Consider the following 17276-nt stretch of genomic DNA (forward strand, 5'->3'; position numbering starts at 1 on the left):
TGTAAGTGCCTGAAAATGTATCTTCAGTTAATAGTGTCATTAATCTGTAATTGTTTTAAAAGTGATGATTAACGTAAAGTCATTCTGAAACATGCGTGATAAAGTGGATTCCTGATACTATAAAAAAACTTCTCTAATTAATTTCGAAAACAAAGAAAAGGTTACAACAGTCGTGTGACCCTCTATAGGAGATCGAACAATTCGAAAGAATTTTGGGATGTTATTTTTAAAGAAAGCATCTTAATATGGAAATGAATCTTTTATAAATATCAATCTGTCCGACACACACTGGAAATCACATTAACCAAAAAAAAAAAATCATCCTTTTATAAATGCATCTAAAATAAACATCACTTTGATTTTTAAGGCAAAAATTAGTAACAGATATAAGCATTAGCGTATATCAAAAGAATTTTAAAAATTCTATAACAATAATGTTTTTTGTTCATTTGGCAACCACATTTACAACTGGAGCAATTGGATAATTCCACAAACGGGCGGTGGGCAAAATGCATTGTAAACTCATCTTAAACAATAACTGTAGTCCAGATATTTTCATATTGAATTAATTATTGGATCACATCACAGATAGATCTAGACACACCGACGATACCGCAGTAAGTGGATTTATATGGAATAAATCGAAAGCGTATGTTCTATTTCAATAAGTAGTTTCGGATGTATCGTTCTGAATTGGATATACCTATACGATTGATCTATTGCTTAGTTGATTAGAGCCACTGCATGAATCGTTCCGATAAAAAGGTGCGATGAAATGAAGTTAATAATATTGAACTAAAATTTTCTTGTATCCATAACAACGATATTCACTCCCAACCGCTCTTCCCTCTCTCCCTCTCTGTCTCCCTACCGCTCTCCCCTCTCTCTGTCTCTCTCTGTCTCTCTGTCTCTCTCTCTCTCACGCTCTCTCTCTCTCTCCCTCTCCCTCTCTGTCTCCATCCTTCCACCCTTCCTCCTTCCTCTTTCTCTGTATGCATTATCCATGCAAACACCGTAAAAGGGAATATAAATAATTACGTAAAACAACGTGAATTGTGTTGCCAATTAAACTTAATTAAAATAGGATACATCCATGGCATAACGGTTAAGTAACTTAAAGCTCCAGTACTTGTAGCTACTTGCTCCATCTATATAGAAAACAATGCCTAATTATCGGTGACCATCGGTCCCCCATGATCTTCTTTTTCTTATGTTAATTGAGAGCTGAGTTGATGAGATAGCAACCCGTCAGTGACCACCCTGGATGGTCTAATTCCTCCTAGCCAAACTAGTACAGAAGGCCTTTAACCAACTGTAAACTAATAACTATGGATTTCGCCTACTCTTCTCAGAGGGGACGCGATTTAAAAAGTGTAGCCCCAGGGCGGTGATTAAGAAAAATAAATGAGATTTTATTAGATATTCATTACTCGACTTTCGATTCTAGGATCACTTCTGTTTGTAGAGATGATCAGACGGAGATGGGTCATGAAAAAGAGAACCTTTCTCATTACCTTCAAGCATTGTGGGCTGTAGATGGTTTAAGTAGATTCGCAAATATTTGCCTGTCATCATCTCAGAGTCTGTGGGTAAATATTAGATCGCGTGAGGGGTCTATTTTCAATGCCTGATGGAAGATGTTTCCAGGGGATTTTTTTTAAACATCTGATTTGAGACACGTTATTGTAATATCATTGTGAAATGGTATAGAAAGTTTTAGAATATTACTGATGTAGACGTCGATAAAAGAAACCTGAAACTGATAGAGCAAGGCAAAGAGCATTTGAAGATAAGAGAGAAGGATCAAAAGACAGGGAGATAGAGTGAAAAGAGAGAGAGAGAGAGAGAGAGAGAGAGAGAGAGAGAGAGAGAGAGAGGAGAGAGGGTAAGAGAGAGAGAGGGAGAGGGGGAGATAGAGTGAGATAGAGAGAGTGTGGCGTGTGAGAGAGAGAGAGAGAGTGAGAAAGAGAGAGAGACTGGGAGAGAGAGAGAGAGAGAGAGAGAGAGAAAGGGGGGGGGGGGGGGGGAGGTTGTGAGGAGAAAGTGGGAGAGGAGAATGGGAGGGAAATAAATATGGGGATCGAGACATTCTTTGTAAAACAGCTTCAACTTCTTATTCCCGAGATTTAACATCCATTGTTAAAAAATCTTCAAAGTCGGAGCCAATGCAGGTCTAGGATCGTCTGGAGGGGTGGGCGAAGGGGAAGGTGAGAAACGTTTGATTATAATAAATCCAACATCGCAATTTAAACATCATCCTTCCTTTTTCTTTTCACCAGCCACTTTCGTCGGGATCACCATCTCTTCTTAATTTCTTTCATTCCATCTAGTGTGGCCGTTTTTCTCCATTCGATCTCTTCTTTACGTTGTTCTTACCTCTCAGTTTATCTGACTACCCCACTTACTCTCTCTCTCAATCTCACCCTCATCCTGCTCCCTTTACTCTCTTTCCATTTTTATGTTTAATTTCTTCTCCCTTCTCTTTGAATGTATGCCCACTCGTGTGTTTCCTGGAAGAAAGTGGGCCTGAAAAATATTCTTTTTTTAAGATGCTCAAATCAATATTAGCATTTGCAATAGAAGCACAACCTTTACTCCTGAAAGAAGAAACAGGAGAAGAAGAAGGAGAAGAAGAAGGAGAAGAAGACGACGAAGACGAAGGAGAAGAAGAAGATGAAGGAGAAAAAGAAGAAGTAGTAGAAGAAGAAGGAGACAATGAAGGAGAAGAAGATGAAGGATAAAAAGAAGTAGAGGAAGAAGAAGAAGAAAGAGGAAGAAGGAGAAGAAATAGAAGAGGAGAAGAAGAAGAAAAAGAAGAAGAAAAATAAAAGAAACAAACGAATGTTTAATTTTATCTTTATATGATATTTATTTCAAGCAATATATCATCGCCTACATTAAATAACAGTATATTTGAAAAAAAAAGATTATTTCCTATTCTGTAGAATATATACAATGCCGTTATAAGCAAATTACAATACGGTAGCACTGTGAAAGAAAGTGTCAAGAAGTTTTTGATGAAAAATGGATGATGACATGTAGATAAAATCTATAAATAATGATATAAACTATGATTTACAGAATAATTTCATTAAAAACATATCATAGGTAATGAATAAAAAAATGAAAGGACTTTCAGGAAATCATATTAATAAGGCATGAATAAACAAGATAATGAAAATATCATTGCAAAATTGAAAGCACACCCAGCACACTCGATAAACCTAGTTTATAAGCTTAAGTTCACCATCATAGCATGCGAATATAGACATAATTTAGGAATGATAACCTGAATCATATATTTTTCTTACAAAACAAAATACATTCCTCTACAACCTTCTTACTCAAATGAAATACAAAATGGTTAGTAATGATGCATAATACCTACAACATTGGAAGAAAAAAAAAATCCACCTCCATTTTAATTCTATCATTACTGATCATCTTTTAACAGTATACAAATATGAATATATATATTAATATTACAGATGAAATAAGTAGATTATTTAGTAGTTTAAAAAAAAAAGATTTTGCTTGAAAATAACAACATTACACCATCGCTGGAGATCTTGTTTAGAATTATTATTATTATCTAAGTATTGCAAATTGGCAACACAATTTCAGTAGGATAGATTTCTTCATAATGAGCCAAACAATATTGACATTTTTATTTTTTAAGAGAAACATGAAAATGTTTTCTTGTTGTTGTTATCCGTCTGCAAATACAATCGAGGCCCGTCTTGTAATTGATATAAATCTTAACTTGCGATTGATATCAATTGCAACTATGGACATTCGAGATAGGAGACTGCAAACTTGCGACTGATTTAGGATCAATCATGACTCTTTATAAGACAGGGCCTTGGTTTGATTCTGCATGGTTACCATACATTTAATATACCTTCAAAAAATGAGAATGCCCATTTAAGAGACACATGGTGTATCTTCTGGCAGTGGATCAGGACTATAAGTAGACTTTTCTATCCATCATGAAAATAAGTAGACTTTTTGCTCTTAAATGGCTCTTAAACACATCAGTGTGTCTTTTGGCAGTGGGTGAGAATAATAACTAGACTTTTCTTTACATCATGAAAATAAGTAGAATTTTCCCAAAATGCTCACATGTATGAATGTTTGAAATAATTTATGGCAAAATAATGTTTTGACTTTGGAATCGGTGTTTCAACTCGATGAATTTAGAAGCTCATATCAGGAAGGCAATACTGCAAATATAAGGCATTCCATCACATATAATTTATAAACATCCTAAATACTTCTACCAGTTTATAATCTTTTTTCTTTTTCATTCATTCCTTTACAGTCACTCAAAATCATGAACATCATCATTCACCAAGTTCTTTAAGAGTTCTTCTATTACAAATACATGCACCAGATTAAAAATATTTCCTAGCATCTAACTTGCTACTGCTAAATATATAGAGGCATATTATACGGTCTAATCCTTACTTACACGTGTACTCCTAATTCGAACAGTGACTATGGGGTTTTAGGTAGGAGGCTGGTGTGATCTTTGTGCAAGTCACGTGTCCTACCCTGTACTTGGAAAATACAACCAAAACGATGCTGACACATAGGGTCCAGCAAGAAGGCCTAACATGGTTGCTTCCTCTGCTGTACATATTTCATTTCTGGCAGTAGTGTCGATTTAATATGATTTTAATCCTATGCTGCATTCACCTGTAGTCCTACCGCAAGTTAACTCTTTGTGTGATCTGAGATGGCAAGTAATTTTTGAAGTCCGGATGTCATCCGGCAGTATTAGCTACTATGTCATCCTGGCAGTAAGGCAAGAAAAGTGTGTTCCCAGGAACTTAGACGGAGGAAACTGTGTACGATTTCATCAGAATTCCATGGTGAATTGCTGTTTGGTCTACACCCTGTTTGTCTACTACCCAATTAGTCTATTCCCATATGGTCTACACCCAGCCAGTCTACTATCCACATGGTCTAATAATCATTTCGCTTACTTATCATTAGGTCTAATGACCAATTAGGCTAATAGCCAGTTAGTCGATGACTGGGTGTAGACCATATTGAAATAGACCTATTGAGTAGTAGATGAACTGGTTGTAGACCAAACGACAATAAACCGGTGTCACTTCAGAAGTAGGTATAGACCTGACAGTGAATAGTTGGAAGATCTGGGTGTTGCAGGAAGATCTGGGTGTAGACCATATTGAAATAGACCTATTGAGTAGTAGATGAACTGGTTTTAGACCAAACGACAATAAACCGGTGTCACTTCAGAAGTAGGTATAGACCTGACAGTGAATAGTTGGGTATCAGAAACATCCTACAGGATGATTTGGGGAGTGATCACAGTGGTGACATTCTTAACAGCAAGAAAGAAGTTGGCATGAGGCAGAGTTGTTTACTTAGAAACGTGCTTCTAGATGACCTTAGAGGTTTGCTCCGAAGGTTGAAGTTCAACAAAGCTTAAGTGTTACCGCAGGTGTTGGTGAGGTGATGGCATGGAAATAAAGGGTCTCAGAGGCACTGTGCAGAAGGATTTCGGGTTTAGGCTCCTTGAGTTAAGGTTCATCAAAGCCCCAAGCTGGGTGTTATTTGAAGATCATCATGCAGGATGACCATCAGAGTCACATTTTATCAAGGCCCTGAGGTTGATGTCGCTACATGTGAAGATGGTGGCGTGGTGATCATGGTAGGAAACTACGGGTCTTAGAAACATCTTGCATGAAGATCTATAGGGGTATGCTTCAGGAGTTACAGTTCTTTAAAGCCCCATGCTGGGTGTTACTACAGGCGCAATCGGTGTGTTGGTGATGGGAGGGTACTGCGGGGTCTCAGAGACATCCTGCAGGATGATCTTGGTGGCAAAGGCAAGTGCAATGGCTACGATGGTGGTGAAGACTGACGAGTAGCTCAACTCAAATCCAAACACCTAGCAGTAAAATAGATACAATATGGACATGAATAAGGTTGATACCTTGTAGACATTACCCTTTGAAGGTATAGAACTTCTAAGTTGAAAAGAAAGTTGTGTTTGATAAAGGTAAACATAATCTGTGAGCTATTCAATTCTTTATCCTTACAATGTGGAAGAGTATCAAGGATGTCCCATCAAAAATATATTCTCTTGAAAATTACCTTCATTTGGCAGATATAACTTATAATAATCTTTGTGCCAGATGTTGATGCCACATGTGTGTGGAGTCCCATATACCCATATCTGTGCACAGTGCTTTTCAATTTGATAATTACAAATCTCACATTAAACAATTGTTCTTATGTGCCACATACATGTCATCATCCATTTTTTTAAATCAAAATCTTCTTGACAATTTCTTTCACAGTGCTACCCTGTTGCAAGTACTCCATCTTATGTTTTATGCTCCATTCAAGAATAACACATTATGAAGGAGGAATTTGCAGCGCTTACCGTTAGAGAGAGAGGAGATTGTTTGATGAAGGCAATGATCCTCAGTCTGTCTTCGGTCGGGCAGATGCTCTGATTGAAGGGAAAGGAGAAAAGAGAAACAATATCTTTTAGTCAACAAGTCAAAATCAGAAACAGCTTTCAAGGAAAAGATTAGTCCAGATTCTGTCTGTTTTTATAAATATCTTTTTCTTCGATTATCTTTGTCCTCCTCCCTTAGACGCATCTCACACAGAGCGTGGTGTCTCCACTCATTGCACAAACCCCCAGAACGAAAGGATCCTATCTCCGTTTTAGCGTTGAGGGTGTGCAATTTTCTCAGCTGATGATCACTGAGGCGTGCGACACGAAAACTGTCCAGGCAGTGGACTAGGCGCGATAGCTCAGTCGGTAGAGCAGTGGTCTTCTCGAAATTCGGTGAACCGGGTTCGAAACCAAGGCGAGGCGCCAGTGCCCTTTGGCAAGGCATTAATCCTCATTACCAGGTCCCTCAGAGAGGACCTAAAGCCATTGGCCGTCTGGTTGCTTACTTACAAGCATTTATGCTTTCTTAGCAGTCAGGTAAAATAACCACCACCACAAATTATTTAAGATGAAATGATGTACAAGATCAGTCCAATATTGTGATGGCACCAAGACATGATGAAGAAAACAGAAACAGAGAGACATATTCCTCATCTTTAGATAATTTCTGCACAATTTGTGTCATACTTTCTATATGTTCATGCCAAAATTGGAATTTAAAACAATGCATGATAGTGACAGTAATAACCCTCTATTTATCTCTATCTTATTAACCCTATTAACCCTCTATATTATTTTTTATTATTATATACTGCATGATTTATTGAATAAAGAACAGATGTATAAGTTGTGTGTTTATTATAAGTTTTGGTAAATAATTGTTAAGTCAGAATATGGTGCGCTTAGAGACACCAGTATTAAGCGCCTTATAAATATTGTTTATTATTATTATCATTATCCCCCCCCCCCCCCCCCCCCCAAAAAAAAAAAAAAAAAAAAAAAAAAAAAAAAAAAAAAATTATCAATACCAAAGGTAGGAAATTTCTGAGGCATCTTCTCCAACATTTGAAAAAGCATGTAGAAAATCACACAATTCAAGAAAACTTACAAAACTATTAACCCATAGAATAACAAGCCTAAGATATCTTGGGCAGAAGCCAATGGAAAAGGAGCACTACTTCAAAAATCAAATCATTTTCAAGAGATAACATATTACTTTCAACACAAAAGACAGTCAATACCTGTAAAACAACTACAGTACATCAATCACAACATGAAATGATAACAATCAACTACTTTTATAAATGTAATGCTTCCTGGGAGAAACTTCAATTATTTAAACATATTTGTGGCTTACAACCAGTAAATAGGACCGATTGATCGATCTGCATTGAAAAACAAGTCAGAAAAAATCTTGGAACGAGCGGGACTAGGGTCGCTGCCCGGCAAGCAGTAGATGCAGGTTCAAGTCCCTCTAGTTCCAAGATTTTTTCTGACTTGTTTTTCAATACAGATCAATCAATCAATCTTATTTACTGGGTGTAAGCCACAAATATGTTTAAACAATCATCTACTCTTGCCCGGTTAACCTCTCACCTTTGGCACCTTGTGACCTTCACCATTGACCTCTGTGGGACCGGCACACAGCATGGGTAGGATGGCGAGGGGCAGGAGGAAGAGGAACATGTCAACGATGGAGGCCTCGTGGCTGATCCAGTAGAGGAGGTAGACGACACTCCAGAGGATGAGGAGGACGATCCAGCTAAGCAACCAGCGCTGGATGCAGTGGGAAGTGGTACGCAGACGACACTGAGGGGGAATTACAGAGAAGAATTAGACACGTTATGATATACCAGCAAATGAGGAACTAACACTTCAACAAGCTCTGCTTCAAGTTAGTTCCTCTTTTCTCGTGCATTTTCCATTATATTTGGTGTTTCATTGCATATTTTTTTGTGAGATAATTATACTTGTATTATGTTTTGCATGAAAAATAAAATCATTTGAATCATTTGAATCAAAATTCAGATCTTCCGCAAAATTGGAGACGGTACAAATCAAATAGGCAAATCAAAACTATTCTATTTGTACTTGTCTGACTTCATGGAACACCAGAAAGTTTACTTCAACACAACCTAGCAACAGCAAGTTGTCCTAACCTTATTGCTTATCTTACTACTAATGTCATTATAATAATGCATTTACATAAATATAGCGCATTTTCCATATACATGTTTGAATGTGCTTTACAATTATGTTATTAACAGAAAAGGTGACTTTTTTGATGATTGAGGTATTGAGATATTGCTGAAGAAATCTGGGTAGGTTCTTCCACAGTTTGGGAGTGCTGGGCAGTTGTGACTGCTCTGTCACCAAGATAGTGTGGGAAGCACTTTGGGAGATGGATGGTTCAGCATGATGCCTTGAGAGGAGCGAAGGGAGTACCCTGGATGGTTGCCTGGTATTTACAAGTTCAGATAGGTAGGGAGGAGTGAGACTATGGATGAATTTGAAGGTGAGACAAAGTATTTTGAAGTGAATCCGGGACCAGCTCAATTGACTAAAAGCAGGTTTCATGTGACAGAACTTGGGTGAACCTGGGGCAAGTCTGGTGGTAGCATTTTTAATTCGCAGGAATTTGCTTTTTCAATGTGTGTAGAGAGAAGTATAAACATTTGAACGATGTGTTGGATCAGCAAACAATATAGGTTTTGCATAACAAATATTCTGATTGGGCCACAGCTGCAGACCAAACAGAAATAGAGGAATTACCTGAAGTCTCCAATATTTTTCCAGTATCTCCTTGTTCTCTAAAATTTTGAGACCTGGTGCATGCTCGAATTCTGATGGAACCTGAGAATAGATGACAGAAAGTTAAGTAGCCAATTACTATGATACAACCTACTGGTATGACTTATGTTGAATACTAGTACCCTCTGTTACCTATTTAACAAAAGTGCATACGTTTTGTCTTCAGACAACAGTGGACACATATGGCTTCCCTCTAAATTCCTTGCAACACAATATATTCTAAACCGATTTCGAAATATGTGAAATGCTGAACTTTCCATATTTTTGTTGACTTTATTACTGCACTTCTCTATTCCCACGTGATGGTTACAGATGTTCCATTATGTTTATTTATCCTCACTTAATTTTGAAATGGATAGAATTTTTGCTCACTTGAAAATTGAATTTAAAAGGCTAAAACAAGGGTAAGAAGAACAAAAGTAGGAAACCAAAGGTTGTTACACTGAATGTGATATTTTTTGGTGAGTTTTTTGTTGTTGTTAACTGATTTACCTGTCTCTACTTAAACAAGAAATTCTTCATATACCATTAGGCCCTAACACAAAAAAGGCAACTGTCGGCGAAACTGATGTAGTTATAGACATAAATATTGATTTAATAGTAAATTAATTACAATTGATGGGTGAAATTCAAAATTTAAAATAAATGTATTCTTGGGTAAGAATTATAAAAGATATTTAGTAGACAAACTGTAATTTGGGCTCACCTCTGCAATATTGCTCTGTCCACCGCCCTCCATGCCAGATGCAAGAAGATTAGCCCAGACATCATGATTGGAAAGATCTCCATCCACAGAATCAATGCCCATGCTAGTGCGATGAAGTCTGGTGACCGACATCTTTCTCCTCTCATACTCGTTCATGTCCCACTCATCTGAAATTATTGAATGATTAAAGGTATAGACCAGTTTTGGAAACGCCCCCCTCTCAAAAAATGAAATGGAAGCTCTTACTACCAATCATGTGAAAGAATATGTTTTGACTAATACGTGCCGATAGCAATTTTGCCTGGAAATTGCTTCTAATTGATATATTTGGTAAACTATCATAGCGATCCGGCCTAGATAGATATCACAAATGCACTTCAACATTTTACATTTGGGCATATATTTCTGCTTTTTGGTAAATTTAGGTTGAGGTATTGCCATCTAAACCTCTGAAGGCAATATTTAAACAATATTGAATGGATATTTTGCACCCTAAACCCTTGAACCGCAATTTTACCATTACCAGTCTATATCTGTAAATGATCTGTAAATGATACTGATTTAAAAAAATAAAATAAATAGAACTTGACATTGCATGTGATCAACACTTTCACGATACAAATATTTTCAGAGCTTACACTCTGATAACCAGCAGCTTTCCCAACACTGTCACTGAAGATTTCAAAAATTGTTAGTCCCCTCCATTCAATCAACCTGAAACCTACACTAGAACCTAAACTAAACTTAACCCGATACCTCAGCTAAAACCTAACCTGACTCCTAAGCTGAAAGCTAAGCTGAAAGCTAAGCTGAAACCCAAATTCAAGACAAACCATATATAGCCAGATGTGAATGTCCCTCAGATAGGACGTTAAATGGAGGCCCGTGTAGAGGAGAGCCATCACCTTTGCATGTTAAGAACCCACTGCACTATTCGTATAAGAGTAGGTGGAAACCCTGGTGTAGTGGTCCACATGCACACCCCAGTATATACATCTGCAAGAATCTTCAGTATTGAAGGAGGCAGATTATCCATAAGAAGAAGAAGAAGAATGTTGCACATACATGGACCTATAATATCCAAAGTCCGTTGGAAGTGCACAAAGACCTTATATCATGCGCTATACAGGAATGGAATATAATTATTATCACCTTCAAGATCTTTGATGACGTCCTCTGAGGTTGGTGAGCCTAGGTTCTGATAGCCCCCAGCCATAGCAGCGCTGTCATTGAAGCTTGCATTGTTTGCCCTGTCAATCTGGTCTTGCGCAAGGCTGGTTGTATGGCGACGCCGTCGACCTCTTTGGTGCTGGTAGTTTTTGATGTGGCAGATCATGGCATCCTCATCTAACTCGAGGAGAAAGTGACGAACACCTATAAGCAAAATTGATATAGCAAAAAAATTAGTCTGTCTTTTTGGTTATGAAATGCATTATTTCATATTTGTTTACCCACAGAAAATGATTTGGTTTGATCATAATGTATGCATTAGGGGTATTTTTTTTAATTTGAGGGAAAGGATGTTGAAATAGACTGAAAGAATTTCTACTTACTTATTGTGTGTGTGCGACATACAGACAAGCACACCACTGCTACCAGCATGTTCCAAACAAAGGAAAAAAATGTCAATCCAACAAGACAAGAATATTGCAAATGGCATATCCACGGTGATATAGAGACAGAAACACAGGTTTGTTCGTCAAATAGGTTGAAGTTATCGAAATTGTAAAGGCCGATGAACATCATACCGAGCAGGCCGATGATAAAGGCCGAGTTTAATTTAAGGAAGGTCTTGGTATGCAGCCTCACGCTCTGCACGAACAGTCTGTTTGTGAAGAGGCGGAAGGCAAGGTTGTTGGCGTAGACACTGACAGCGCAGAAGCCCATGGCCATGATGATGTTGACGGTACCGTTAAGAGAGTCAAAGGTCGTGTTCTGCGAGACGATATCCGCCACCGTGTACCAGGTATAGTTGATGAAGTAACCGACTGTGCATATGAGAGTCAGAGTGTAGAGGAGGGTGGCAAACCAGGGCTTGTCTTTGGGGTGTGTTTTGATCCCCAGGGATTTGGCGATGATGTACCAGAGCCAGCGCGGTAGAGGACGAGACTGCTGCATGGTGCCGGAGCGAACCTCATGTGCTGGAAGAGATGAGAAGCCGTCCTGCTGAATAGTGGGTGTTGCTGCTGCTACCTGTTGCAAACCTGAAATGGTATTCATTTCAGTTTTCTTGATGTATCTTTTAAACGATGAATAGCTGTGAAGAAATTCGCAAAAACAAAGTTGTTAAATGGGCACACAGTCTTATTGAGAAGTAACAGACATCTATGAGAATATGAGACCATCCCTTGCTATATATCTGCCTGATATGTCACTCTTTGTTTAAAGTTGATATTCTAAGACAATCCCAAATATTGAGATAATTACATCAATAGAAAGCTTTCAACCCCCAGAATAACACTAAATGGTGTCTAACTGACAAAAACAAGTTAGAATGGTGAATTTATGCGAGTAGACTCTACCAAACTATCTAAGTCTAAAACCCGGAAGTGCATGTAGAGTCGGGCCTCTATCCGTGACGTCACGAACGGGACCCATGGGCTCAGTGAGAGTGAATGGCAGTGATATCCCTACGTAAATGCTATCCTGTCAGAGCTTAGATTTGTTGTTGTTAATGAGTATATTTGATGGATTTTCTGTTTTCATTTCAATGAAGAATAACGAAGCAACATTTTCCAGTGGCTGATTTCTTTTTATCCTCATATTCACCGATTTGGTAGAGATTTAAGACGAGTTTACTGCTTGGGAAACAAGGTTAAATCATGCACGTATGAATAGGCGGATGCATTATCTTGTCATCAAAAGAAAATTAAAAAAGGAAAAATATTTAACTAAAAGATAAATTTAAAGAGAGGGGGGCGGGGGCCCCCCCCCCCAAAAAAAAAAAATAAAAAAAAATAAAAGATAAATTTAAAGAGAGGGGCCAAAATATTAAAAAGGAAAAATATAAAAAAGGGAAAATTATTTAAAAAAAAGGAAAAATATTGAAAAAGGTAAAATATTAAAAAAGTAAAAATATTAAAATAGGGTCTAAAAGATGAATTTAATCATTGAAATGTAACCCTTTTTAATAATTTGCTAGCTTTATTCATTAAACCTCAAAACACCCCCTAAATTATACTTTGGTGAAAGAAGCCCCACTACTGTGCTGTCCGTTTTGAAAATGCATTGGATGGGGCCACACATAGGAGCATCACTATCCTGGCTGTGTAGTAAAAGCTGTGCTTTTGATTCTCAACATTTCAAACACCTCTGTACAAAACTCAACTGATTTCACTCAAAATCGGTACTTTAGTGACAATTGATGACACCTAAATAGCAGTAAAATACATTTTTTCATCTTACTGATGTTAAAAAGAATAATTTAAAAATTAAAATCGGAAGTCTAGAGTCAAACTTTGCTTACAGCTGCATCGGCATGATTGTGTACAGTCTATGCGATATTGTGCAGGGAATAATTTTCCTCAAATTTTTTGATTAGCAATTTCAGCCGATGGATAAATATTTCAAATGAAATTCTGTACATTTCTATGGAAGAAAACTGCTACACAAAAGATATTTTGTATAGCAGTCATGCAAAAATGCGTAGCAAATTGCGATGCGATACCAGGAAAATTATTCCCTGCTGTGTGATGTGTATATTTGTGTATAGACTTCTAGGTCCCTGCCTAACAGCATGTACGGTATGCAGTGCTAGAGGTCAATACGCATTAGCATTGACTCTCTATGCTTTGCTGGAGTGGATGGGGCCTTGTTCACGAGTATTAGTATAGTCGTGATACAGGCCCCATGTCCGTGTTGTAGAACATGCAACGCCGTTGCGCGGGGCCTATATCACGAGTATATATAGCGAGTTGAATAGGAGACTCGTATAGTATACTCGTGATACAGGCCCCACGGCTGTGTTGAAGTGCGCGAGATGCCGTTGCGCGGGGCCTCGATCACGAGTATATATAGTGAGTTGGCTGAAGTTAGAAGTCTAGTATAAAATTATAATCGATTCAAAACAATTGCGGGGCCTATATCCTGGCAATCCTGGCAACAAGGGAAAGCGATCTGTCAATCCAAAATTTACCAAACTTGGATTCCTGTGGTGGAAGTTGCATACATTAAGGAGATGTGTGATATGGAATTGTTGAGATGTGTCGAGTTTCAAAGCACCAAGGATTTCTGTTTCTTTGGCTACCCTGTCGTGGCCGAGGGCAGGAACGATTCCTCCTTGTAGGAGTAGGCAGTTCAGGTGATTTTTTTTTTGTAGGAGATAGGGGGTGATTTCTATATCATTTTAAAGATCACATTTTTATTTACACAATGCACTTTGAGTTGTTCAATTTGGACCAACGGTTCCAGAGATACGGATTTTTAAAATAATTTTCAGAACCATATTGATGAGGACAAAAGATCAAAAGGTCAAACCTATTATAATTGTATTGAAGTCAATTAAACCTGTGTTTAAGCAGTGGCACCATTGTTTTCAGAAGTTTGTGATCTGTTAAGCCTCATAATAGTCATATCTCTTCAATGCGATGACCAAACTCGCTGAAATTTGGCAAATATGAAATTTAATATCTTTAAACAGCACCGTAAAAAAATATGCAAATTTATGCAAATTTATGCAAATTTCCATGTTTTTGTCATCATATTGTTATAAAAGGTAAATAAAAACCCTTTGAATCTAAACTTTTACCAAATGATCTTGTCTATTTATTTCTTTCTTTCTCTCTCTCTCTCTCTCTCTCACACCCACACACACACACACACACGCACGCTTTTTCCCTCTCTCTCTCTCTCTCTGTGTTTCTTTTTTTCTCTTTCTTTTTTTCTCTTTCTCTCTCTCTCTCTATTTCTTTCTTTCTTTCTCGGTCTTTCTCTCTCGGTCTTTCTCTCCTAGTCTCTCTCTTTCTCTCTCTCTCTCTCTCTCTCTCACACACAAGCACGCACACACACACACACATAAAAGGATGAGGTGACAAATCGTCTATGTAGTCTATACTTGCAGCAATCTTGCAGTAAATGAACAGTTTTTTTGTTACTTTACCCCAAAATATAACCAATTCATGTTAGATTATTACAATATTTATTCCAAATATTAAAATAAATATCACAATTATCAATAAAATACAACATACAATAAACAAAAATTGAAAAAACAAGTCAATCAAGTCACAAACGGGTCTGAATTCTAAGACTACGAAATGGTCTCGACGTCACTCACACAGCTGTTTCATTCACGTACACACCATGTACACGCATCACATCGTCAAAATCAGTTCGTGCAATTTTCAAAAACTGCAATCATATTATCATATCTACCATAAGATCTACTCATCATCATTATATGAAACTTTCAGGAAAGAAGGTAAGATGTTTAATTTTGTTAATTACGGAGTTGTAAGTTAGTTGAAAAACTCCTTCCATCTGAATTTCATCACATTGTCGGCAGATTTGAGCAAAACCATCTACTACGATGGTTATTCAACGTACAACTCACTTCCGATGTGCATCGATAATTGTCAAAGAGAAATGACGTCATATTTTATTGTTTTAACCAATCAGAAGGCAGGGAAATCCGAAATAAACCGAGTGTTTTTTTTCGGCAGAACCACGAAAGCTCACGAAAGTGTGGCCGAAAGTGTGGCCGAAAGCGCGCTCACCCTGATGTACGTGGATTCGTATAGGGAGCTGAAATGCGCACCTGCGTACGTGAATAAGAAGTTGTCCCCATCGCGAAGGGCTAAACTGAACTGCCTAGTAGACTTCTAGATCTAGTAGTAGTATCTTAGTTCCCTGGTAGTCATCTTGACCATCTACATGGGGACTACATGGGGACTACATGAGTATGCCGTTGAGTTTTGTACAGGGGTGTTTAAAATGTTGAGAATCAATAAAACAGCTTTTTATACACAACCAGGATAGTAATGGCTAATGCAGCTATCTGTGCGCTCAGCTCAGTCACAGTCTCCTACTCACTACCGGTACACACAATTGAACAGATGGGACTTACACAATTCTGCAGTCCTAACTGCTAGTTGGCCGTTTCACTTTCCGGACTCCATCAGACATCATCAGAGACGAAGAATAATGAGTAGAATTAACTCAAGCAACTTCGAATAAGCCTAGGTCTGAACAGATCGTATCTAGTTAAACAATTACATAATACTTAATTTCAACGATGCGTAGGATTTCTCTACATAAGTCAAAATATCGTGCAACAAAACAAATTTAACAAGATGTTGTCAAGAGAGGGCAGCAAACTAACAGAGGCGGCACACGGGGCGGGGGAGGTGCACATAGAGTACCTAATTATGTAGGTACTCTAGGTGCACAGTGCCCCCACTTTTTCAAGTACCCCAAAAGTGCCACCTTTTTACTTTACTTATCAGAAGAGAAAGTGACATTTATTCGAAAATAAAGGAGCAAGTGTCAAAGTAAAAGGGGCAATTATAAGAGGTAAATGGTACATGTTTATAAAAATCTTTCTACCCCCCCCGTGTTATACAGATATTTTCGATGAAACGAAATGATTTACGATATATTTTGTTATGATATGTGTTATCTTTATGTAGCCGGATTATGAATGTATTTATAAGATGAAACAAAATTAATTGAAAACTATATACCTCTCTTTAGAAAACTAGCAATCTGATTAGTCGCAATTGGAGTCGGAATTTTAACCATGCCCGCCTACCAGTCTATAGTTTTTAAAAAGATGGGGGGGGGGGGGGGGGGGGGGGGGGGGGGCAAAACGCATTTTCGCCCCAAAAACACGCCCCCGAAAAAAAAGAGCAGTAAAGAAGTTAAAAATAGTCTGTATTTTTAATCAGAAATCAGAAATAATGAAACCTGAATACAAATTATATTCCATTCAAAGAAAAGGGAAGTAAACAAGAATTGAATTCCCTAAATATTCCACATGCCCCAAATTTATCAATGGAGGATTTTTATAATAGCGATACGCGCAAATCGGGGAAATAATGTGAGAGGATGGGAAAGCGCGTTTCCTTTTTTAATTTTAGGGGGAAGAAGACATAACGTACAACTGGGGGGGGGGGGGGCAGCTACCCCCCCAAATAAAATTCAGACGTGGTTTATTTCTAATTCCATAAGTGATTTACAAGCGTTGCTGTAATTACGTGATTTCCCGGGGTTTTTCTCAATTTCTTTTTAAAAATATTCTTTCTTGTTTGTTGGAAAATAACAAATTCCCAAATTTACAGTCAGGCAAAAAATTTGCTTCTTTAGAAGCCGTTTTGTTAG

The 17276-nt window shown here is 37.8% G+C and overlaps 1 protein-coding gene across 3 annotated transcripts; it reads right to left on the reverse strand.

The window, feature by feature from the left end:
- Positions 1-2844: 2844 nt before the first annotated feature.
- On the reverse strand, positions 2845-16245 carry LOC590843. 3 transcript variants are annotated; one of them, XR_004062041.1, is made up of 9 exons: positions 16024-16245; positions 11513-12216; positions 11112-11333; positions 9960-10126; positions 9215-9295; positions 8039-8251; positions 6422-6490; positions 5283-5923; positions 2845-5139 (listed from the first exon to the last, which is right to left on the reverse strand). XR_004062041.1 is itself a non-coding variant. In XM_030974289.1 (9 exons), exons 3-9 carry the CDS (start codon positions 12177-12179, stop codon positions 5756-5758), a joined length of 1587 nt encoding a protein of 528 aa, XP_030830149.1. In that variant the 5' UTR covers positions 12180-12216; positions 15976-15978; positions 16026-16245; the 3' UTR covers positions 2845-5755. The 3 variants fall into 3 exon arrangements, 2 of the variants coding, with proteins under 2 accessions (XP_030830149.1, XP_030830148.1); XM_030974289.1 differs by adding an exon at positions 15976-15978 and having other exon boundaries at positions 2845-5923; positions 16026-16245; XM_030974288.1 differs by having other exon boundaries at positions 2845-5923.
- Between the last annotated feature and the right edge of the window lie 1031 nt (positions 16246-17276).

The sequence above is a fragment of the Strongylocentrotus purpuratus genome, unplaced genomic scaffold, assembly GCF_000002235.5.
Source record: "Strongylocentrotus purpuratus isolate Spur 01 unplaced genomic scaffold, Spur_5.0 spur5_scaffold_7, whole genome shotgun sequence".
NCBI classification, from domain to species: Eukaryota; Metazoa; Echinodermata; class Echinoidea; order Camarodonta; family Strongylocentrotidae; genus Strongylocentrotus; species Strongylocentrotus purpuratus.

Excerpts from the sequence above, each read along its gene's own strand:
- LOC590843 (XM_030974289.1), bottom strand. The coding sequence starts at position 12,179 with ATGAATACCATTTCAGGTTTGCAACAGGTAGCAGCAGCAACACCCACT. Across the intron at positions 9,296-9,959 it reads GACAGAGCAATATTGCAGAG|GTTCCATCAGAATTCGAGCA; the intron begins GTGAGCCCAAAT and ends ATCTATTCTCAG. Across the intron at positions 6,491-8,038 it reads AAGGTCACAAGGTGCCAAAG|AGCATCTGCCCGACCGAAGA; the intron begins GTGAGAGGTTAA and ends CCCTTCAATCAG.